The sequence below is a fragment of the Gymnogyps californianus genome, chromosome 27 (genome assembly GCF_018139145.2).
Source record: "Gymnogyps californianus isolate 813 chromosome 27, ASM1813914v2, whole genome shotgun sequence".
NCBI classification, from domain to species: domain Eukaryota; kingdom Metazoa; phylum Chordata; class Aves; order Accipitriformes; family Cathartidae; genus Gymnogyps; species Gymnogyps californianus.
Window position 1 is genome coordinate 6,021,972 of NC_059497.1, and position 23,972 is coordinate 6,045,943.

Here is a 23,972-nt window from a genome sequence, read left to right on the forward strand (position 1 = left end):
ATGGCGGGTCCTCGGTTCGGGGTGTCCCAACGGCCCCGGGGGGGGGGGGGGGCTGGGTGGTGCCGGGCGGCTCCAGGCGGCCCCGGGGTGCCCGGATCGGGGTGGTCCCGCGGTGCCCGGTTTGGGGTCCCCGCTGGTCCCCGGGTGCCCGCACGGGGGGCTCTGGGTGCCGGCTGGGGCAGAGCACCCCAGGGCTCCAGCACCCCGCTCCACCCCAGACACCCCCGTCGCGCCCCCCAACACCCCCGGGGCGCCACGCTCCCCCCCAGCCCCGCTGCCCTGTCCCCTCCCGGGTGAGCGGTGGGCACCCCGAGGGGCGGGAGCGGGGTGGGGGGCGCGGGGACCCCCCCTGCCCGCCGGCCCCGCTCCCCCCGGCCGTGCTGGCTGCCCACGGGGGGGGATGAGGCGCTGCCCTCCCGCAAAATGCCCAAATATAGGCATTTCGCCCGCTTTCAGGAGCCGCCGCTCGGCCTCGCAGCCCGTGCCCGTGGCGGGGTCCCCGAGCCAGTGGGGAGCCCCCCCACCCCCTCCCCCGGGGCCAGCCAGGTGCCTGCCTGCACCCCAAATCCGGCCCCGGCATGGTGGTCCCATCCGGGGAACTGTGGGCCTTGGAGAACCCCCAAGGGTGTTCTGGGTGACACCAGGGGTTTGGGGTGACCCTGGGGTGGCCCTGGGGTGCCCAGTTCTGGGTGATCCCGGGGGTTTTGGGGTGTCTGCGTGGCTCCAGGGTGCCTGGTTGTGGGTGTCCGGCACCGGGAGGGTGTCCCGTTTGGGAGGGTTCTAGGTGGGTGACCAGGGAGACCCGGGTTGGGGTGGCTGGGTGGCTCCAGTTCAGGTGGCCCCGAGGTGGGGCTGTGGGTGCTGGGAGAGGGGAGAGCTGCCCCAGGCGGGGGGGGCCGAGCCCATTTCCAAACAACCCCTGCCTCCCCCCCCCCCCAAGCTGTGCCACCGCTCCTGGGGACCCCGGGGCGCAGAACCGTCCCCGAGGCGAGGGGGAAGCGTTGGGTGAGCTTTATTGCTGATGCAGTGGCCGCAGTGGCCGCAGTGGCCGCAGTGGTACAAATCGCGAACGAGGCTTCACGCCGGGAAGGCGCGGGTGGGGTGGGGTGGGGTGGGCATCGCGCAGCCCCAAAACCCGCGCTGGGGGCAGGCAGGGTCCCTGCCCGGCCCCGTGCCCACGGGTGGAGGTGTGGGCAGGGCTGCCGGTGGCACTGGCAGCACAGGCAGCTGCTGCCACATGCCACCCCCTTGCTCTTGTCCCCCCCCCCCCCCCCCAGGGGAGCCCACCCTCCGGGTGAGCCCTGCTCTCCCCCGGGGGGGGGGGAGGATGTGGTTTCCGCATGGGGGGGGGCAGGTGGAGCGGTCAGGTGTGGTGTCAAGAAGGTGGTGGGTCAAGAAGAGGGGAAAAAAAAAACCTCGAACCGAAATTGGGCTGAAAAGCCAAACTTTCAAAAATGCTCCTGGCTGGGCCGGGCTGCGGCACGGAGCGCGCCGGGGGCTCTGGCGGACCCTAAGCATGGCTGCAGGTTATGTACGCGATGCCCCGAGCCCCCGGCTCCAGCCCTGGCTCCACCGCCTGCCCCGTCTCCCCACCGCCTCTGTCCCCCCTCTCTCCCCGGCTGCTCCCTTCTCCAACCCTCCCGATTCCTCCCGACGTCGAGCCTGCACCCCGCGAGCCGGCACCCCACCGCTGTGCCTGCACCCCGTAACTCTCCCGGCCACCCGGAGACCCCGTGGAGAGGCAAGCCGTGACGATGGTCTGGCTGTCCCCTGCCCCTCTGAAAAGCGAGGCTGGGAGGGTACCTCTGCTCACCCCAGGCTGGACCACCTCGGGGGCCCGGTGGGCGAGCCGGGACGGAGGGTGCCAAGCCCCTTCGGCGCTCTCCAAGGGGAGTTTCCCGTAAGGACCAGCTCTGCAGACCCCTCCTCCATCCTCGGCATCTCCAGGCGGCCGGACAGAGCGGGGCACGGTGCTGGCAAAAGAAAGAGCTTGAAGGCTTCACAACCATAAAAATAATAAATACGTCTTCCTCCTGCACTGCATCGAACGACCGTGCTGGCCCTCCTCGGGCCCGGCCCTTCCTCCGTCCATCCCAGAGAGATCGCTGCTCCTTGGCGTCGGTCACTGCAGGGTCCCAAAGGGCTTGTCATGGAAACAGTCATGAGAAAGGCGAGCGTCCTGGGGTCTGCCACGCCGGGCTGCGGGGGGAAAAGCCGTCCCCGCTCCCTACTGCAGCAGCTTCGGTACCTCCACCTGCCGGAGAAGACACCCCGTTACTGGGGGGAGCAGGGAGCAACGAAAGGGGATGCTGGAACAGCCCGTGGTCCCTGTGCAGACCCGCCGTGGTGGAGCTGGGCCCCTCTCTCCGTTGCTGCTGTGGATGCTCAGCACTCCAGGGACATCTCTTCCTCTTGGCCAGGCTGGTTGTCCCCACGCTCCAGCTCGTGGGCAGCCCGGCCAGGGACATAAACCACCTGGGGCGAGTGAGATGTTTGAAGGCCTCATGCTGGGACCAGCGTTGGAGATGCAGCCTCTCCGGCCACCCTGGGCTACCTCCCACCCCCAGGGGTGCGGGCTCAGCCATGCCAATGTGGCAGCAAGAGCTCGGTGAGCTGCTGCCCTTGGGGACGTGCTGCCTGCACGCTCTCGCCTGCTGGGACACTGGTCCACGCGAGCGCGTGTGAGCCTCCCTCGCTGCGGCTAAGCACCGCTCCTTGTCTGCATGGGGAGGTCCTGGATTTCCATCCCCCGGGGTTATAGGTCCAAACCCTGGAGCTAAACCTGACTGCTGGAATGAGGTGGATCTGCCCACCCCAGGGGCTCTGCCAAGGGATGGATCTTCTCCTGTTGGATGCTCTGCCAAGGGATGGATCTGCCGACCCCATCTGCTCTGCAAGGGATGGTGCAAAAGGATGGATCCGCCCGCCCCGTGTGCTCGGCAAAGGGATGGATCTGCCCCTGCCACGTGCTCTGCGCGGGGGTTGGGACCACGGACGCCCGGCTCCCTCCCCTGCACCGGAGAAGGACAACCCTCACCTCTCCGCTACCCAAGAGATAACAGACGTGACCTCAGATCTCAGCCCATAGACTAACCCCGCGGGAGCTGCCCGGAGGCGACCCCACCGCGGCCCTGCACTTGCCTTCTTGAGCTGTTTGAGGTTGCTGGAGCGGATGGCTGCCAGGAGCTGGTCCCGCGAGTTCTTCTCCTGGACCGGCAGCACCCGGTCTCCCAACTTCCTCTGCGTGGCCGGTGAGAGCGAGTTCCTCAGGTTCTCGTTGATCAGCGGTGGGGCGAGCGGAGGAGGAGGCGGGGGTGGTGCGGCGGGCGCCCCCCCTTTCTTGGGAGAGCTTTTGGGGGAAGCCTTGGGGGACGGCTGCGGGGATGGCTTGGGGGACCCCTTTGGCAGGGCTCCGGGCTTGGGCACCTCCAGGAGGTCTTTCTTCTCCCCACGCTCCTGTGCCAGTTTCTGCTCCTGGAGGCGTTTCTGCCTCTGTTTGTCCATGTTTCGGCTCAGCAGGTTGGTGACTGTCATGCGTGGTCCGGCCAGCTCGAAGTGGTAGCCCAGCTTCAGGAGCGTGGTGTTTTCCTTCAGGAGCTTGGCGATCTCCATCTCCGTCTTCCCCCCGCAGATGTGCCGCTGGTTGTGGAAACGCAGCTCCGTCAGCGTGTTGTTCTGCAGCAGCGCCCGGAAGATGGCCAGGATGCCCTTGCCCGTGATGTGGTTGGAGTCCAGGTTGATGCTCGTCAGCACCTTGTTGGACTTCAGCATGATGGCGATGGCGAAGGCCACGTGGTCGTCGGCACGGGTGTTGGCCAAGGCGAACAGCTTGACCACGGTGTTGAACTCCAGGGCCTCGGTGAAGCGCACCAGGGTCTCGTTGTTGATGCAGTCCGAGTTGTTCACGTTTACTTCGGTGACTTCGGCGTCGTTGTTCTTCACCTTCTCGATGAGCTCATCGAAAATGCTGGAGGCTTCGTCATCCTTGGCCTGATCTGAGGAGCTGCCGGTGGTGGGCTTGGAGGGGCTGCTCTCGGCTGCCGCCTTGGCCTCTTTTTTCTCCTCCGCTGCCTTTTCTGCCTCTGACTGGGATTTCTCCTTCTCGTCTGCCTTTGATTTTTTCAAAACTGAACTCTTTTCCTCTTCTTTTTTGTCTTTTTCTTTCTTATCTTCTCCTTTTGTGTCTTTTTCTGCCTGTTTCTTTGATCCCAAACTCTTTTCTTCTTCCTTTTTGTCCTTCCCTGTCTCCTTCTTTGCTGCTGAGCCCTTCTCTTCTTCCTTTTTATATTTCCCTGCATCCTTCTTTAATGCTGAGCCCTTCTCTTCCTCCTTTTTATCCTTTCCTGCGTCCTTCTTTAATGCTGAGCCCTTCTCTTCCTCCTTTTTATCCTTTCCTGCGTCCTTCTTTAATGCTGAGCCCTTCTCTTCCTCCTTTTTGTCCTTCCTCGTGTCCTTCTTCAACACCGAACCCTTCTCTTCCTCCTTTTTGTCCTTCCCCATCAGCTTTCTCTCCATGGCCTTGACTTTATCGTTGATAGCCTTCTCCTCTGTGGTCTTGGTCTCAGCCTCTGCTTTAACTTTCGGATCTTTCTGAATACTTTCTTCCTTTTTGGAGTCTTTCCCCACTTTTGTATCTCGTTTCCGGGCCAGGTCTTTGGAAGGAGCTTCCTTTCCCTTTTCTTCTTCATTCTTGGCTCCCTTATTCTTCTCGCTTGATCTGCTTTCCTAAAAAGAGAAAAACACCAAGGCGTTACAGAGACAGATGCCTCCGACCTCCAGACTCGCCACCCCAGTCCCATCGTCACCAGCTCTGCACCTCTGGAGCAACCACAGGGCCCCGCGGGGCAGCACCGCAGCCAGGGAAGATGCGCAGGCGGACGCAGGACAGTCCGGTCTCAGGAAGGTCTTAGACTACGCCTGTGAGGGATGAGCTGCCCTAAAACAGGCATTTATGAAAGAAACCTGGGGAGAGCATCATGCAGGGTTCCCAGGAGGCAACAGGGAGGTGCCATGGGGGAGCACGAGGACAGCTAGCCCCGGGTCTGTGCCGTGGCAGGGGACAGACTCACGGCCAGGACTCTTCAGGGAGGTAAGCGACCTTGCTCCAAGTCATGATGGTTTAGCCCTGAATGTGGGCCAGAGTCTGCTCCATCTCACCGAGTGATTTACCACCGCATGTTCACACACTGCAGCCTGTGGCTGGGCTTTGGAAGAGGCAAGTTTAACCTAGCCGGGGTCCCGGGTCCAGGGAAGGGTTCAGCGTCCGAGTGCCCCGAATGCAGGCAGAGCCTGCAGGACCCAGGCGTGACGAGGTCCCGCTGCAGCTCTCCAAGGTATCTGTGCTCTCCTTCTGCCTCCAGTCCCTTCCCGAATGGCTCCAGAGGTCTGCGGGATGCCCTCCTTCATCCCCGGTGAACAGACGATAACCTAACAAGCTGCAGGACGCACCCCCCTTAGCAGGCTGTGCTGTTTGACCCCTTCCTATCGTACCTCCTACGAGTTATCCTCTTTTTAATCACCTTTTTAACCAGGGATGGATCTAGTGCCCGTACCTCTGTGAACCCCAGGTGCTTTCCCAGCTTTCCTAACTGGTTTCTAGCTGGATGCTCTGCAGCTTTGCCTGGTGCAAAGCTTCCACACGCTTCCCATGCTGGCCTGGACGTGTGTGCAAGCAGGGGAGCGTCCACAGCCGGTGACACGGGTGACACAGCTGATCAGCAGTCGCACCCAACCCTGGGCTCTCTGAAAGAGGCCTCCTTTTAACAAGAGTTTGCATTTTTGAGTTCCCTGCAGAAAACCAAGGGAATGGGGACACGGCGTTTATTGCTTGGTAATGCATGATGTTTTCCCAGCACATCTTCTTCCAGTGTCCAAAGGCATCATAGGAGGGAAGAGCTTAACTGGGGTGGTCTTGGGGAAGGATGCAGATTTTGCTGCATGCATTGGGCAAAGCAGCGTCACTGCAGCTGGCACCCCCTTCCCCTGGGATCTCCCCGTCTCTCTGTGCCAAGAAGTCATGCAGCAGTGCCCTGGACCTCCTGAAGTTCTTCTTTTATCTCCAGTCCAGCCAAGTTGCCCACTCATTTCTTAGTGGGCTGGCAAGCATCAGTGCTTTTGTTCTGTCTGCCTCCTTGTATATTCACTCTTTAAAAGCAATTTTTGCCTTTGCTTTTATGCTTATCATGATGCCACTCTTGTGTTCACGGGGCTTCGATGCGCAGGAGGAGCTTAGTCTGGCTTTCGGCTCTCCAACGCTGACCTTCAGGCAGCAACTACATCCCCCCCTGCATGCAGAGGGATGCAACCCCAAGGCTTGACGGCTATTTTCTTACAAGCTACCTCTGGCAGCAAAAGATTTTCCTCTTTCCCTTCATGCCATTTGATCATTCGCCTCTTGTCAGTCGACGCCCCTTTTCAAGTAATTTTTGCTACTTTTGTCAAGCGCCTGAACCTCACCCTTGGCGCAGCCTGTCCTGTGCATCGCTGCTGACCACAACCAGCACCGGCAGCTCCAGGACACAACAAATTCCTCGTCGCAGCCTTCACCCATGGCCGATGGGGCTGGGAAGGGTCTCCCATCAGCATCGTTACGACATGTTCTGCTTCTGCAACCAAAGCCTTTGATCGCAGCTCGGTGCATGCAGCCTTCCAGCCTGTTGGTTTTCTGTATGCGCTTCCTCGTGTGCCTGGAGAGATGCAGGCACAGGACCAAGAGTTTGTTACAGCAACGCAGTAACAGCAGGGCACCGGGGCAGGATTCATCTCCCCGAGCGTCAGGTATGAGACACCTCCACTCCCAACGGAGAGGAGCCAATGCTATGAAGAGATAACTGAAGACAGATGAACCCCTGATGCTGGGACCAACTTTGCTGTACAGAGGAGGAGCCTACCATAAAGTCTGCATCGGGGTTTGGCAGTTTAAACCTCCTTCTCCCCGCTCCGCAGCCGGGGAGCACGCAGCTCCTGCCACTGGCAGCTGGCCTGACTCTTCCTGGGTGCCTGGCTTTGGCAGCACGGCTCGGCTCTGCCTGCCAGCCGGCGCCGTGGGGTTTCTGTCCGGAGATGAGCAGAGGGTGACATGCTGAGACACTGCTAGCTGGGAGCCTGGCCGCAGAGCCATGGGTAGGTCAGGCTCAGATCTACAGCTGCGGGATTAATCTGGGCGTCCCCAGCTTGACCACAGCGATGCTGGCTGCAGGAGGAGGAGGAAGCACCAAGGCGAGGGGGTGGCAGGGCGAATGTCATCTTTGTTGGGGGGACTTTACGACTTCAGGGAAAGGAGGAAGAAAGATGCCCCTGGGAGATGCAGCTGCGACGCCTTTACGAGCTCCCTGGACCCTCTCAGGGCTAGAACAGCACCGTGGCTTCACCCAGTGCCTTGAACCCCCAAATCAGAGTCCAGACACCCTGGTCTGCAGCCAGGGCTGGCCCCCTCCTCCAGACGATGCCCTGGCCGCGGTGTCTTCCCCAGCCCAGGGCCCCGTGGTGTCCGTGCTGGGGCAGAGCACGGCTCTGCCTTCCCAGTGCGTGGCACTGCTGGCCCTCAGGGACTGCTTTTTTGTGGAAAGAACTGGCCTGGCTGTGAGCGGGGCAGCCGTGGGGACTGTTTGTACCTGGCGTATAAACAGATGCCATCTGGGACGAGAGAGCTGTTTATTTAGTTAAGAGATTTCTTGGCTCCCCTGCGCAGACCTAAACAGGCAACGGAAAGGCATATGCCAGACCCCTACAGAGCCCGTCCGTGCGTCCACACAGCCCCTCGCTGCTGCAAACCCCAAGGACCAGGGATGGGGCTCCCCGAGGTGCCCCGATGCCAGCACCCCCCTGTCCCGGGGGCTGCAGGGAGCAGATGATGCCACCTCCTCTGGCACTGAGCCGGTGGCCCTTCTCACCGAGACGTGCCCTGTTCCCAGGGCTGGGATGGTGCAAGGATGCTCAGTGACATCCTGAAGCACCTCGGTGAAGGAAGAGCCATGTCTGCCCTGGCAGGAGGCCGGGCAGGAGGTGTGGGATGAGGACTCCGCTGCCTCGCTCTGTCCCCCCACACCCATGCCCAACGGTGCCTTTCAAAGGTGTTTGGGGACGTCCCAGGTCGGAGGTTTCTTGCAGGTTCCCACGAGAAGAGACAGTTGTCCCTCCAGGGCTCCGCAGCCCTTTCGTATCCACAGGCTGAGCACTCCTTGAGTCAGAGCCAGCAGCCTCATCTCCACACCAACTGCTCAAAAAAGCCTTCTCCTTCCCAGCCCGAGCTCACACAACTTGACAGCGGGGAGCCCCGAGTCTCCCCTAAGCTCCCTGGGCCCATCCAAGACCAAGCAGAGCAAAGGCTTTGGCCAGGAATGAGCAGATCTTGGAGAAAGGGAGGAAAACCCTGGAGAGAAGGACCCGCAACATCTCTCACACTCAGAGAAGGCAATGGATTTCTCCAAACAAGATGAAACTAGAGCAAAATGAGATGCATAGCAAATCCCCGCTTAGCAAAGCTGCTGTGGCAAGTGCTGGGAATGTCTTGTTATCGCATCGTTAGTGCTGTTCTTATTCAAGCTTCCAGCCACGGATGTGTTGCCACATGTCCGGGTGCTGTGGCGTGGGGCAGGTCTGTGGAAGGAGGGCACTGGAGCCAGAAAGCAGGACGTGGAGAAGGAGCCGGGGGAAAAGGAGCCAGCCGTGCCCCTGGGCAGGGGAAAAAGGGAAGGCAACGGATGCGCAGTGACCGGCCACGGGTGTTACTGCCACCGCGGGTAGCGTTTGCGGGATCACGTGCATCCAGCAAATTTGGGATGCACTGGAAGGATCCTGACAAAGAGCTGCAAGTTATTGCAGAAAGTGCTGGCTGGCAGCAAGAGGTAAGAGGTGTTCAAGCTGTTTCATTTAATGCAGAGCTGCCTTGTTCGTGGCAGCCCTGTCCCCGCTGGGGAAGGCCCTCTGCAAGCGCCCAGTTCTATCAGCAGCAGCAAAAGGGGAGGAATCAGGAGCAAAAACTTCCAGGCAAAAAATCAGATCTGTGTTTCTAAAACCAAGGGTCACTCTTACCCGTCTGCCACTGCCTGCACGAGACCCTCCATCCCTTGGTGGAGGCTGGCGACATCTCTAACGCCGGGTCAGGAGCTGCTCTTGGCCCTGCCCGAGGCCATGTGTGTGCCCAGGAGGGAGCATGCCTTCGTCTCGTCCTGCCTTTGCACCCATCCCCGGGCTCTCAGTGTGTCCCACCACTCCAGCTCCACTGCAGGTACCAGCCCCGGGGTGGTGACACCTCCGGGCTGGAAATGAATCACGTTGCTCCAGCTCTTGGAGCTCGGCAGAGGAGCTGCGTGGCAGGATGATGCAGAAGAGGAGAGAGAAACGCATCCTTCCCCCTGGTCTTGAAACCCTGGCTGTCCCCGCAGCCACCAGCGCACCTTATCCTGCAGCCCAGGCCACCAGCCAGGCTGTCTCCATCTGCAGCGGCCACCACCAGCCCCGTACCCTCTCCATTGCCATCCTGAGTCCTGCCTGCTCGCTCCTCTCCGCCGTGCTGACATATTTACCTTGGATACCTAGAAACCAGTGCTGCTGCACCCCCTCCTGTGCCATTCCCTCTGCTGCGAGCACGATTATTAGGGGAATATTTTTACACAGCGTGTCAGACCTTTAAAAATAAGCCTAATGAAAACAGCCTGGTACTTGGCTGATTAATCACCAGTGTTTTGATGAACTGAAATGCCTTCCCGTTTCCTCTAAATAGACTAAAATGAGCATTGCCATTGCTTGTTAGCATTTGTAACCCTCAAACCCACTCAGATGTTTCCTTAAAAGGCAAAGGAGACTGGGAACTTCTTGCCTGGAATCCAAGCGTTCGCAGCACCGCTCCCGACGCTGAGCAAGGGATGGGGCTGGGGATGGAGCAGCCGGCCGAGCCGGGGATGGGTGGGAGCAGAGCAGAGGGGCTGCCGAGATCTGCTGCGGGTGGTGGGGATGTGATGGTGGAGCGAGGTTCTCGCCTCCTGCCCTGAAAGCCCCACAGCTCGTTTTGGGGTAGAAAATCACTGCTTGGGTGGTAGGTATCGATCTGGCTGTTTGCTCAGCACGCTGAATGAGAGCTGGTCACCCCGCTGTGCTCACAAGCAGGTTTCTAAGTGAAAGGGGAACACGCTGGAGAGGAGAGGAAAGGATGGGTTACCCAGGGACTCGTAAAACCTGTACCAAAGCTGGAGGGAAGGGGCACTTCGTGGCCTGGCTGCTGCCGTTACGTCAGTCCCTGGCAGAGAGGACATATGGAAATGCATTTGTAGAAGAAATGTTTGGTCTTTGGAAGGGGCCAGCTTTCACCAGCCTGCAGTTATTTTCAGAGGTATGTCCTGGGAAGAGTCCCTCATGGCCCAGATTACCGGGCTGAACATACTGCCCCACCACACCGGCCATGTGCTTGGCTCAGCTAAAGAACAAGATGTAAGGATGGAAGCCTTGGGGGGCACGTGCTGCCGAGCAGCTCTGTGTTGGCTTCAGGGAGCTGTGCCCCATCTGGGTTCAAGGAGGGCTTGGCTGAAAGGGAGAAGCCAGAAGAGTCCAGGACGGCTCCTCCGTGAGGCTCACTGCTGGGGGCACGTGGCACACTGCACCCCAGGAGGAAACGGGACTGCCAGCAAAAGATCTCAGGGCCAAACCCGCACCTGCAGTTCGTGTTAAAACGGCCCCAGAAATAGTGAACGCAACCTGCAGGCTTGACACTGACTCAGTCTCTAAGGTCACCTGCAGCTCTGGTGGCCTCTGGAAGCCGACTGTGAGATATCACCCCTGCAGCTGATATGAGAGCATCAAGAGCACAAGAGGGGAAGCCTGAGCCAGGATCAGGCCCACCCCAACCATCAGCACTGCTGGAAAATCCGGGGTTAGCTCCAATGTGGCTGATGGCTCCAGCTGCTGCTCGCTGTGAGTGGCAAGGGGGACACAGGCTCCTCACACACTCAAGCAGAGCGGCATGGTCCTCGCCTGCGTGCAGCTATGGGGATGTCTGTTCTTGAGGAATATAAGGGGAAAACATGGAGCCCACCGGAGCCCATGAGTCTTCTCCTTGTGACTCACTGCCTCCCTCCTCTCCAGCAACTCCACCGGCACAGCCGTTTTGGCGTGCTGGCTGCCTGGCACATGGCTTTTGCCACCGACAGAGACTCTCTACCCAGAGCTGTGCTCCTTGCAAAGCAACCAGAATCCCTGCAGAGCTGTACGGCTGGGGGATAAAGTCCAGGCCAAGAGACTCTCCCGTTCTCCCAGCCTCTGCTGGGATAATAAAGTCCTCCTGCAGCCAACAGGACATTTTCCAGTTCATCCCTTGGCAGGGCATGGCTTACACAACAGGTACCCACCAGCAAAGCTCCATCGGTCCCACGCAAATCCTGAGTGATGGAGGGGCTTTTGGAGGGGGGAGAGCAGGGAAGTGGGGAAGCCCCAGGGACAAGGGGAGACCTCTGAGAGACAGAGAGATGGCTCACCAAAAACTGTTGCTCAGCTGGGGGCTCCCAGACCAGACTGGCAAGGGAAGGAAGCTCAGTTTGGTTATTTGAAGCAGGGCGTTTAGGCATAATTACGGATCCGTTACTAACGAGCCAATCTGGTATCACTGCCTGAGGGGTTTCAGTCTGTCCTACACATGCTACCAAGTCCTACAAAGGTCTCCAGAGCCACCACGAGACTCTGAGATCAAACCCACAGCTCTAACCTTGGGCATCTGCATCATCCTCTGGAGACACCTACCTAGCTGTGTGGGCTCTAAAGGAGCCCCAATGTCCCCTCCGTCCTGCCCAGCTACCCCAAATCCCAGCCAGAGACACTGAGTGAGGCTCCAGCATCCCACCACCCCTCAGCGTGACCGTGGGTGAAGGGGGCTGAGGAGGCTGGGCACAAGCCATGTGAGAGCTCCCAGGGGACAGGGATGTCCCCTGAGACTGTCCCACTGCACGGAGAAGTCCATTGAGGTGGCCAGTGGGCAAAGGCAGGTTGTTCTGCACTTGACGTTCCTGGGTATTTGGGTACCCGTTGCCATTACGCTCTAGGCATGTGAGAGGGTTGCTGGAGCCAAGCTAAACCACAACAAGCTGGCCAAGCTGCTCCTTTCCTCTGTTCCTCAGCCAGTTTTGAGTAACTCAGGGACAACTCAGAGCCAAGGACATTCTTGGAAAAAATGCTATGTCCTTGGCCGAGTCCTGAGAGCTGCTAAACCTGGATTGCCAGAGAGGCGATGGAGGAAGTGGGACCGCAAGGCTTCTGCTGACCCTGCTTGCCCAGGACAGCCAAGTCCAGGTCTATGTGACACCCACCCACTCACAAGGGGATCTGGCATTGCTCTACCTGCAGCAGTGCCAGGGCAACCCTCCTGCTCCTCAGCTAAGAGCAAACATCATGGGCCAGTGTTGTGAGACACCCTGCTCGCACCCCCCGTACGCCCTGCAGAGCTCTGGCCCCGACGGGCTCCCTGGTAGGACCATTCCCAGACAGCAAAGAGTTTCTCTCTTGGCACGTTTGGATTCTTTTGGCATGAAGCAAGGGTGAAAGGACCTCGGCTTCCAGCACTGGGACACATGCAGACCTAGCATGACCCCCCTGGCCATGCTCTATGTGCTAAAGCCCAGAGCCATGTAAACAACTTCTTGCCCTGTCCTGCCTCAGCTATTACTCTGTTATTTTAACGAGGAACTCAGTTATTCCCCTTCTGCTCAGACATTTCTGACCCCAAATATCACTGTCTCTTTGCACTTCCCAGGCCAATGTTTTTAAAAACGTCCTTCTCCTGAGATGCAGCGCTGTTCTCCAGAGACTGGACAACTTCTGGCCATGACTTTTGTCTTGCTTTGCCTTCATTGCTGAATTAAGGCCGATAACAAACATTTCAACTGGGTTTCCTTTAATAGAATAGCTCCAGCCCTTCCACAGTGACATGCAGCCATTTTCCAGAAAGCCCTTAAAGCCGCTGGATACTCTGCAAATGGAAACTTTTGCTTCTCTAACAAAATCTGTTTTTAGAAGTCGGGGGTTTTCTCTTCCCCTCTTTCACTGCCATGGCTGAACTGGATATTCCCAAGATGAGACCTTTTCCCTGATCTCCTCCTCTTCGGCAGAGGTTGCAAAGGGCAGTGAACGTCAGCGATTCACACCACGGCCACCTCAAGGCTGGATTTCTGCCCGGCACCCTTTCTGTGGGCAGCCCACGAAGAGCATTCCTCAGATTTTTAGGAACAGGAGAACTGCAATTCAGCCCTAGCGAGTCTTAAATCCTGTCTCCCGTCCTCTGCGTCATGGGGGCTGGATGCTCGAGAAGCAGGACTCTGTCTCCCAGCCTCCTGGGACTACATGGAAAGCATCTCCAGGCCCCTTGCTGGTGCAGGTCTCCCATGCATCCCACCGGCCAGCCCATGGGACCATCACAGACACCCCATGGCATCACCGGTGGCCGTGGGCACCCAGTGTGGGAGGATGAGTCAAGGTCTTTGGAGGAGGTGAAATGAGCCCCAGCCCCGGGTGCCTACCTGCCAAAATCAGAGAGCTGGTTTGCTGGTCAAAACCCTTAAATAGCTTCTGGGAAACAGGAGCACTGGCTCCTTGGGCTCCTACACCACGTGGGAGCTGTAGCCCAGAACACAGCACTTCATGAGATAAAGCAGGGCGTGCCAGGAGTCACGATCTCTAGTTCTTAGAAACTGAAGATCTTCCCTGAAAGGAAGCAAACTGCAGCTCCCTTTCTGCTGCGGGCAGCTCTGACGGCTGTGCGGGTGCTGGTTTCCGTGCCGCACATGTCCGCCTTCTGCCATGGTCCCCCTGCCAGGAGGCAGGACTGCTTGGAGCCCTCGGCAGCATCCGGCAGGTCTCGACATAAATCCTGACCCAAATATCGTGTCTCAGCCCTAGGCTACTCAACCCAACGTCAATGGGCTGCACGCACCAGAACACCTCTGCGACCCCGGGCTGTCACCTCTCCTGTTGCATTTCTGCAGCTCTTGCTCCTGTCTATTTTCAACCTTGTTCGCACCATGCTCTGGGCAGAGGAAAGGACTGAGCAGGACTCGTGTCACTTCACGGTGTGGCCGGTCCACCACTGTTGCCGCTATCCACGCCGTGACTTCAAAACAAGTGCCCTGCGAAGTGAGATCCTCTCGCTCCATCATGCTGCGATTCCCACCGCGGCAAAGGGTGGGCTTGAGTGACACGGCCGGTTAATCCCAGCGTCCTGCTGGGAGCTGAGTCACCCAGACCGTTTTAGCATGCAAATGATGTCATAACGCTGTGAAAGAAAGCGATACGTAAAGGATCCCAGCTCTTTTCCTCCTCTGTATGTCTATTTATCAGCTCAACATAAACAGATAATAAACCTCCTGGGCAGCTCAGCCCATATAAGCTAAACACTCCAAGCATTTCCATGGATTTATCTGCATCCCAATTGTGGTTTATGTAAATATAGAACTCAGCTTTTTACTCTTTTTTTTTTTTCCCCAGACTGACTAGAAATTCAGCTTTTTTTCCTGCTTGTGCCCTTAGATGGACCGCGTATCTCCCAGACAGGGAGCGTGCCTTCGGCGCGACCTATGAGTTGCTGGGAACGCTTTGTGCTGCCACTCGCCCCGGTCACAGCAAAACAAGGTTTCTGCCACCGTTTCCCAACGGCATTACGAAAACACCGATCCGGCTGCGAGGTTCCTTCTCACACCGTTTGTTCAGAAACGCAGTTCAAACCCGGATGCGTTGCCACCTCACTTGCTTCAGCTGTTCTCTACACCGCAGATCCTTCAGTTATCTGTCATGGGATCGTTCCTGCTTCTCTTTTTGCCTTGGAGGTCTGTTTTATCGTCTGTTGCTAGCTGACAGCTCTCGCTTCTGATGCTCGTCCTTCTCGTTACAGGGTTGGTATGTTTTCAGAAATGAAGAACGAAACATCCGAGCGCAGACAACGGCAGTTTTCATTTCTGAACAGCAAAAGGTGACAAATAAAAGGGCTCTCCGAGATGGGCTGTTCTGCAGCAGGCTGGAGAGGCCACAAAGCAGAGACCATCTGTGGCCTCCTTTAAGGACCAAATAGGAACGACTCAATACCTTTGGTTTCTTTCAAAATGCGTGACTATTTTGGATATCCCTGGCTATTGTCCGCAGGAGTAACGCAAAGACCAGGGAGCCACCAGTTCCATTCCCACTCTGCGTGTTGGTGGAAGGACCCACACCTTCGTCCCCTGCCCACCCCAGTGTGAGCCGGGTGCTGCTGGAGAAGCACCGGGAGAAAGGATGCCCCAGTGTCCCCCACCCCTTACACCTCTTTTGGAGGCCAGGAGCTGGGCAGAACAACAGCATGTTCTGATGAGGGAAAAGCAGGCACCCAGACTGCTAGAGACCGGCCCAGGACATGGTTAAAAGAACGGCAAGAGCTGGGAATTGGTGAAGATTCTTGGAAGAGAGAAGGCACAGTCTTGGCATATCGACAGAACTGGCCAATAAACAGAAGAGCAGTGTTTAAATACATATGTGTTAGTCACAGACTGGTAAGATGCTTAAAGAATGATACAACCACTTCTTTTCCCCCGTTCGCAATTTCCCTTGAGTCTGTCCCAGCTCTTTAAATGCGGAGCTTGTTTTTCCTCCAGATATTTTCATGAAAAGATGACAAGCTTTGAGCATTAGTAAGAAATTTAAATACGAACTTGTTTTTCCATGGTGTTGAAGAAGGGCTCGTTGGTAGGGATCTTCACTTTTCATGGTATCTCCCTCCACATATAGCCACCAGTAACTGGATTAAATACCACCCAGCAGCGAGCGCCAAGCCTACAGGCACACACCCCAGTAAGTTAGAAAGGAAGGCAGGACGTTTTACAAGACCTTCCCAAGGAGCTTTGTAATCCTTACCCGTGGCAATAGGACCTGCTGCCCTCCGGCACCAGCATCCTTCAAAGAGGCTGCATTTGGATTAAGTAAACTCCTTCCAAGGTCACTGCTTTTTCCCTCAGCATCAAAACCCGGCCATGAGGAACGGTGTCCCACCACTCGCTGTCAGCTGTATGCAGCCTACAGCGAAGAGTGCTTGGGGACACAAGGATGTCCCCAGGAGCACCAGGCCAGGCCAAGCAGCCTGCAGGGATAAGGATGCATGGACCTGGAACAGGAGGGTGTCTTGCCTGCTCGGGAGTGCACGTGGGGAGTGGGACATCCGAGAGGAAGGGGAAAGGTGTTGGAAGAGACTTGCCTGAGCCACCTCAACTTCTCCTGTGTGAAGGATGTTCAACCTTCAGGAGACAAAAATACAGGGACCATCTGCACTGTGCACAGCTGGCCCTGGCATCCAACGTCTCCTATTCAGAGCCTTCTCCTCCAAGAAGCTGGTCCCTAGGCTTACATGGAAAGAGACATCCACCATGCGTGCAAGCATCTTGCTAAAAGAAGTGGTTTTGTGGCCCTGGAATGAATCCCCTCCATCAGTAGGATAATGCCCCCGCACGCAATTTCCCTGCATTTTCCCTGCCATCCGTGCTTGAAGCAGCATGAAATCAGTGCAGCCCCATTGGGAGGCAGGACTGGGGACTCTGATGGGACTGGGACATCCAGGTGTCCTCTCCTTACAGGTGAAGTTGAGGGAAGGAGGCTCCATCCATTCCCAGGGAAGATGGTGGTGCTGGAGAAGGAGAACACAAGGAGGGGTTGCCTCTGCCACCAGATGCTCAGTGTTCTGGAGCCACCTGGGCCCTGCGGTGAGGCCAGGTGGGAATCCAAGGAGAGCCAAGAACAGCAGGAGGTGGATTTCGTGGCACGCTTGGAAAAGTAAAACCTCCTGCTATGGAGATGGCAACTGCTAAGGAGCAATCGTCCACCAAACCACCTGGTCCCACAGCACGTGTGGTTCACACGGAACGGCGGTCCTTCCCACGGGCTAGCTCTTCTCAGCCAGGTCCCTCCCAGCAAAGGTAACCCAACGGGGTTTAGGAGTGACCAAACGCCAAAGGGAAAGATGGGGCTATCTCCAGGGTGTATATCGTAGTGCTATATGCATACATACATGCTTTTTAAAGATGTCACCAACAGCAGAGGAAGAACTAGACAAAACCAGCTCTCACAAAACCCATCTCCTCATACAGCTCAGCTGTCAGAGAAACCCATCCCGCAGAGACGCCTGCACGGAGCCCCTATCCCCTGGCACAGACAGCTTTTCCTCTTCTGAAGAGAAATCCCAGGCACGACACAAAGATTTCAAGTGATAGCAAGTCGGCTGTGCCCCCAGGTAAATCATCCTTTGCTTAATGCCACTGCTTCAACTTTACAGCATGTTTCTAACCTGAATTCCTCTCTCATTATGTCTTTGCCTACTCCAGTAAAAAGCCACGAGCTATTAGAAATCATCTCTTCATTTATCTACTTGTGAGTATCAGCTTAACTTTGGCTCCCGTGATACATGGACCTACGAGAAGGCCTTGCTGAGCGGATCCGAAGAGAGGCACTGTCCCAAGCCCCACTGTTGAACTGGGGTATACCTTCACTCGCTAGCAATACAAAAAGAACATTAATTAATTAATGCATCACCGAGATGTGAATTTGGCTCCCCAGTGCGGAGAAGTTAGGGCAAAGCTCACGTCTATTTTGGGCTGTTTATAAACTGCTTCCTAGTTACCCAAGTTTGCCCTTTTCATCACTAAGAAGACGTGCTATTAGGTAGTTACAATATTTCTAAATATACCCACTCCTCCCAACATTTAGAAGGGAATGGGGGTGCCTGGAGCCGGTCCAAGAACAGAGCAATGACTGCAAGAAGAACTGTGAGACGGGCAGATACTCAACCTTGCCCTTTAAAATGCCTTATTTTGCACTTTGGAGAAATTCCTGTGCATCCCAGCTAACAGACAACATCCCACCAGCCACTGCACAAAGAGGGGGCAAAGGAGGGAGGGAAGAACAGGAGAGAGGAGGAAAAATAAGTGGGGAGACAGGAGTGCAGCAGCTTGGGTCAGCGTGCTGCCGGCCCCGTGCAGATGCTGCCCCGTCCCCGGTCCTGGCAGGCTGCGGGGAGCTGGAGCGGCCGTTGCACCGCGGGGGCTGCGACCCAGTCACCTCCCAGCTTTGCAAAATGAGTTTTAGCAATAACGATACAGCCCCAGGCACCGCTGCGGAGCCGAACTGGGAACTCCCTAATATCTTCTATCCTCAGTGCCTTCGTGCAAGGCCACTACGGACCTATGAACTCTCTGCGGTTCAAGGACAAGAATCTAACCTCCTGTCCCTTCCTACTGAAGAGACATCACAGACACAGGATAACATCTTCCAGATGTTTGGAGGGCCAGTCCCACTGGAAGGACCTCCCATTCCTTCCCTGCCCTCGTGCCTGCGCTTCCCTCCCATGCTCACATGTCTGCTTCTCGCTCGCAAAGGTTTTGCTTGATGCGTTTAATCAGGGATGCCGGGCGCTATGTGGGTTTGTGATGCACAATGCTGGGAGCCGTCACGGGAGAGGGGCAGGGATGGACGGGGTGATGCCTGCACTCGGCTGGGGGAATGCCGTCCCCCGTGGGTGTGCAGCCACAACGCCTGTGTTGGCAGGCACAAGTGCTTCGCTGCCTGCTGCAACCTGAAATCCACTGATACGAGAGAGGGATTTGTCATCAGAGGCCTCGGTGCTCTGAGCAGCCGAGTGAGAGCTCGGGAGCCACCTGGGATGCTCCGGATGGCTCCATGTTCGCACTCCATCCTGCAGCAAAACACAGCCCTGCGGCTTCCTTGGACGGAGGGAACCATCGGCTTTCTGGACTGGTTTCTGTGATGGCTTCTATGGTCCGATGATCCCATCCCATCCCATCCCATCCCATCCCGTCCTGTCCTTGTGCCCCATGGTGGAGCAAAGGCCCTGCTCCACCGCTGGCATGGGCTGACCTGCCAGTGCTGCGAGCTGGCGTTTTCTAGGTGCTAATCCCAGGTCCTAACAATGCCAAGGAGGAAGGGGTGGAGGATATTTTTTCTCTTGGCCTCCAGGGATTGAAATAGAAGAAGAAAGTCTGTTCTGCCATATCCAGTTACCGCAACGCAATCTAACTGGGCCAGTTTCACTGACAAATTTGACTGGCAGCCAACTTGCTTTGTCTTCCACGGCCCGAAGCTACTGAAGTTCAAAGGAAAGCACAACCAGCGCTTTTCTCAGGACCTCCGTCGCTGCGCTCCCCGCCAGCCAGAGCTGCACACCCTCTCCCGGGGTGCCTCTCCTCCCCGTGCCATCCCTTGCCACCATCCCGAGTCCTCTCCCGCAGCACACAGACACACACACACACTCTCAGACATCTTCCGAATAACGTAGTGTTTAACCAGATAATTTCCCAGCTCTCTTTTTCCAAAAACCACAAATTTCCTCCCTTCCTCCTGATCATGGACACTTCCCTATCCCAATTCCCAGTCGACTCCTCATCTTCCCATGGTTAAAAACAAAATAGCATCACTAGTGACGCCGAACGCAAGAGTCCCCCCTGCCTGAAAAAGCAGCTTTTTCAGTATCAGCTCTCAGTGCTGGCTGCAAGCCGGGATCACCTGCAAACCAGTGCAAACCCCTGCGGCGTCACTGGGATAACTGGTCCCACATCACAGCATTTCCCTTTCCAGGCAGGTTTGTCCTGCAGCATCTGCAGTTCCCCACCACGGGGAAATTTTCCACCAGCCCACCGGTGGGAAAATAAACCCGGTGCTCTCGTGGCGAGGGGCACGGCGCTTTCTGTCCCCCAGCCCACGCCAAACGCCACATATAGAAGGTGAAGGCTGCGGGTGCCTTGTCCTCACAGCCAGAGGAAAGCTCCCAGCTTGGAGAGGGGTGAGGGGAACTAGTTAACTCCTTGTTCAGGTCTCCAAAATAAACATTCATTTATTTCTCCTGTAGCTGCAATTTTCATCTTTTTCTCCCTGTTTTCTCCCAGGCCCCGGTCAGCAGAGGACCTTCCTATAATAAACTCCGTAACCATCCAGAAAGAGCTATTTCCAAGTGCTCGTGGGCTAGCTGGAGCTCGATTACTCAGCTGGAAGATCCAGGGTACTGCTGGGTGACCTGGAATAGATAAGGAATCAGAGCCAGAGCAGTCCATTAAGAAGGGTATCCGCATAAGCCCCTGCTCTGCTTACGCTGCTGATACTTCTCAGCCCTATCCCATCACAACAGATGCGAATCCAGCCTGGGATATGAAATCTGCCCGTGACTACACAGATAAATATCTGAAGAGTCTCCTTCTTTCACTTTCTGGCTCAGCCTGCCGTGAAAAACTAGGGAAACCAAATGCTTCCCAGCCTCCCACGCACGAAGCATGTACCAAATATTCTTAGTGCAGAGGTTAATAAATGTTACAGAGAAGTGGGATTGGCTCCCACTAAGGCAAGGCACAAAAAGAGGAGAGGGACTGGCACGAAGCTTTCTAGCTCAAAGCAAGCTATTAAAGGATTTGCCAGGTGCAGAGAAGGAGATAAATGTACCCAAATCAAAATGATGAATTTTAACTGAACAATAAACATGAAACAAACGGCTTGGGGCAAAACCTGCTTCTCGGGGTGATTTCCACAAAGCAGCAAACTTTTTTGATTCCACGAGAACCAGAGACTGTTTAAGCTTTTGCACAAGAAGAACTGAAAGGACCACAAGTCCGGAGATCTCCAAAGGAAAAAAACAGGAGGAAAAAGAAAGGCAGCCTGCGGGATCGCTGTCACCGCACCGGCCCCTCCAGCCGCCTTCTGGGAGTGCCATCTCTGCTCCCAGCCCTGCCAAAGGATGTTAGAGCAGAGGCAGAGAGAAAATCCCTGGCACCAGCACAGGTTTTGGCTTTGCGAGTAACACCGGGACTTCATGAAATACCCTGTTCCCTCCCGGAGCGCCTGGACCAGCTCCCTGCCTCGCTCCTCTGGTCTCTACGTGACAGCTATTCCTCCTTAGCAAGCACAGCACGCCTTTCTCGGGGTTCGCGTTTTCCATCTCGTCCCCTAAAACAGCCCAGTGGAGTTCACAGGTATGCCCCTGCATTTCTCACAGCAACAGCTCAAGCGTGGGGAGATGTGACTTACGTCTATCGAGTGTTCCCTCTGCATAAGCTTCCTGGTCTCCTTTTCGCAGTGATTGAGCACTGTGTCGCAGTTTTGCGGGCCAGGTGGGGAATTTTCTGTTTGGTTTTTCTGACCGAGCTCCAGAGGGATGCTTCCATCTGGATCCACCACATCCAGCTCCTTTTCCAGCTCTTCCATCTCCTCTGGAGACAGAGTAGACAACAAACTGTCAATATCTGGATCTTCACTAACTTGTCGCCGATATTTGGCCACTTTGGACATCTTGGCTCGCTGGCGAGACACGGTTGCGGTTGTGTGTGGTACCCAAGGAGAGAGAAAAAAACCAAGAAGCCGAAGCTCCGACGCTGCTTCCCCCAGCGGCAGCAGGTGCTGAAGTGTTAAATCTCAGCAGCTCTCAATCGCTGCAGCCCGGGATATAGTAGTTATAAAGAGGGGACACCCCTCGGTCCAAGAGTTGGCCAATAACAGGATCCAGCCGCGATTCGGGTGCTGGGAAGCCAATGGAGCCCAGCGGGAGGCGGGGAATGGTGCTATCAGAGGAGCCTGAAACCCGAGGACATTCCAGGGAACCATGCAGCGCTGCATGACCAAATTTAGTCCGGAGCATTTAGCCTTTTAAAGGCAATGGGCCAACCTAGTGAGAAAACACGCAAAAATGCACAAGCTGGCAGGCTGGGGATCTGGGGGGGTGGAGGAGGCAGATCCCTAGCGTGTGCCCATCGGTGCCGGAGGGCTAATGAAGAAGTCAGCGTGGCTTCGAAGATATGGGGCGTCTCCTCCGTTACCGGAGGGGAGAGTTTCTGCTGTGACACTGACAGCTCTTATCTGAAATTGGCAATAAAGCACCCACCCCAGAGAAGATTTTCATCTTTATCCCGCTGCTCGCCAGGACCCGTGCGGTTAGCCAAAGCGCACAGCCCTTCGGGAAAGAGGTGGTGGGTGGTTATGGTGCTGGTGCAGGCTGGTTGCTTCACGAAGGATGTGCAAAGTCCAGCGCCTTTGAAGCGGGGAGGAAGCAGGCAGCGAGTGCCAGCCCAGCCCGGCGCCTGCTCCTCACTCTGCGAGGTCTGACCCCAGCAGCGTCCCTGGGTCGCTTTATCGGAGCTTCTGCTGATTCCCTGTCCTCTGCAGGGGTGTTTCTGCAGCTGCTTTTCATCACAACACTCCCATTTCCCCTCGCCAAGCCCCAGAGACATCCCTCCTTCTGCACAGACTAAATTCCTGAGTCTCTCCTGCTTCTGGTTCAGGCAGTGCCCTAAGCCTGGGCTTTGGCAGGAGGCACCTACTTTCCATCAACCTAATTCATAGAGAAGCTTACTGGCACCTGCAAATTCTCTCAGAGGGACGGAGGCAGATAGGCTCCTCTCTCCCAGTTTCAAGGCAGCTTCACCCCATGCACGGCATTTTGTACCCATTCGTTATGCTGCCAGCTTCACCCTTTTTTCTTCATCCTTTATCATCCTCCTAATATTTACTGCCTGCTCTCAGGCCTCTCTCTGCTAGTCCGAACAAGCAGCCCTTTGGTCTTCTTCAGTAAAATAAGCTCACGTAAGATTTTCCTCGTCAGCCTAATCACCTTCTCTGCCTGTCTCCCTGGCTCAGATCCCATCCTGAACACAGGCGCAGGGTGCTCCAGGTGAGTCTCCCGATGCCTTGTGTTACAAACTAGACACTCCCCATCTTGACGGGAAATGCCCATTCTTGTTGCATTCTAGGATCTCATTTATCTCCAGCATCACAGCGCCCAGCTCCTGCTCATAGCCTTCCTATGATTCACCAGCACGACTGAGATTTTTTCCAGATTCTAGAAGAAACTGTTGGTTTTAGTTTCCAAGTCTATAACCTTAAACATTTCTGTGCTGAATTTCATCCCACTTCACCCCATCACTTCTATCTCCCCGACATCATGGCCTTCATCTTGGTGCTCACTTGCACCAAGGACTAGGAGGGACATGGCCATCCCCTTCATCTTCTTCTCCTTCCCTCACCCCAAAACTGCCATGGCTGCAACAGCACTGAAGGCAACAGGAACCAGGGTGAATTTAGCATATTGGTGTCCATTTGGTGCCCTCTTCACCCGCAGAAGCCAAATGAGCGTCTTGCTTGTCCCACCTTACTACAGTCCTAGACTTCTCCAACACGCTGTCTGGTTGCTTTTCAGGATACACAGTTCAAAATGTTTTAACACCATGTCTTCCGGAAGAGAAATTTGCGTTAACAGAGATGCCTGGTATTTCTACACGGTGTCGCTGTGCTGAGTCACCAGGAGCAAACGGCAAGTGCTTGTAAGAGGTCAGTAACAAACTGGAAGCTCAGTTCCCAGCTGGAGAAGGCATGAAAAAAAGCTAGTGAGGAATCATAGCTACGTGTCTCCCTCTTCCAGGAAAGATCCAAGCTTTCTCGGGTGTGCCACCCCTGGCTCCAGGGACAGGGTACGTGGACAGCCCCAGGGACAATCTGCAATGCTAAAACAGAGAAAGAACCTTTCTACTGGCGAGTAAAACCTAGAATTGTCTTTCTGTCTGCCTGCCTTTCCTTCATGACTCTTTCCTGTGTTGCAGATTGGTTTTCAACAGAATAAAATCACTATCGACACCTTGATAAGGTCTCTATTTTGTTGTTCCTGAATCTTGACTCCTGTGACGAGAAGCACCAGACACTGAGTTCCCTAAAAAGCTGTAAACGTGACCTGGGAGGCTCCAAGTTTCTCCTGAAGTATCGCACATCCTTCCTTGATTTGGGAATCCACATCGGCCGGGCTCTCCTCCGCTGAGCTGCAGAGCTGGCTATGCAGAGGTAACACAGAGTCAGAGTTTTGCAGAGAAATATTCCTTCATTAGCAGAAAAGCTGGGAGAGAAGTAGGGGTCACCCTAAACTTGTCGTGATTTATAGTGGATGGTCTTACTGCAATTTATCTTGGCTGTCACACGTCTCTTTTTGAACAGGGATATTA

At 56.0% G+C, this 23,972-nt stretch overlaps 2 protein-coding genes across 3 annotated transcripts in view; both read right to left on the bottom strand.

The window, feature by feature from the left end:
- Positions 1-23,972, bottom strand: part of LOC127026358 (guanine nucleotide-binding protein G(i) subunit alpha-3) — a 378,524-nt gene that overhangs the window by 41,562 nt on the left and 312,990 nt on the right. The gene's annotated exons all lie outside the window — the stretch shown is intronic.
- LMOD1 (leiomodin 1) lies at positions 1,620-21,412 on the bottom strand. Of its 2 annotated transcripts, XM_050911545.1 has the most exons (4): positions 21,019-21,412; positions 4,525-4,725; positions 3,142-4,431; positions 1,620-2,254 (listed from the first exon to the last, which is right to left on the bottom strand). In XM_050911545.1, the coding sequence occupies exons 1-4, from the start codon at positions 21,277-21,279 to the stop codon at positions 2,228-2,230; spliced, it is 1,779 nt and encodes a 592-aa protein (XP_050767502.1). In that variant the 5' UTR covers positions 21,280-21,412; the 3' UTR covers positions 1,620-2,227. The 2 variants fall into 2 exon arrangements, with proteins under 2 accessions (XP_050767502.1, XP_050767501.1); XM_050911544.1 differs by having other exon boundaries at positions 3,142-4,725; positions 21,019-21,410.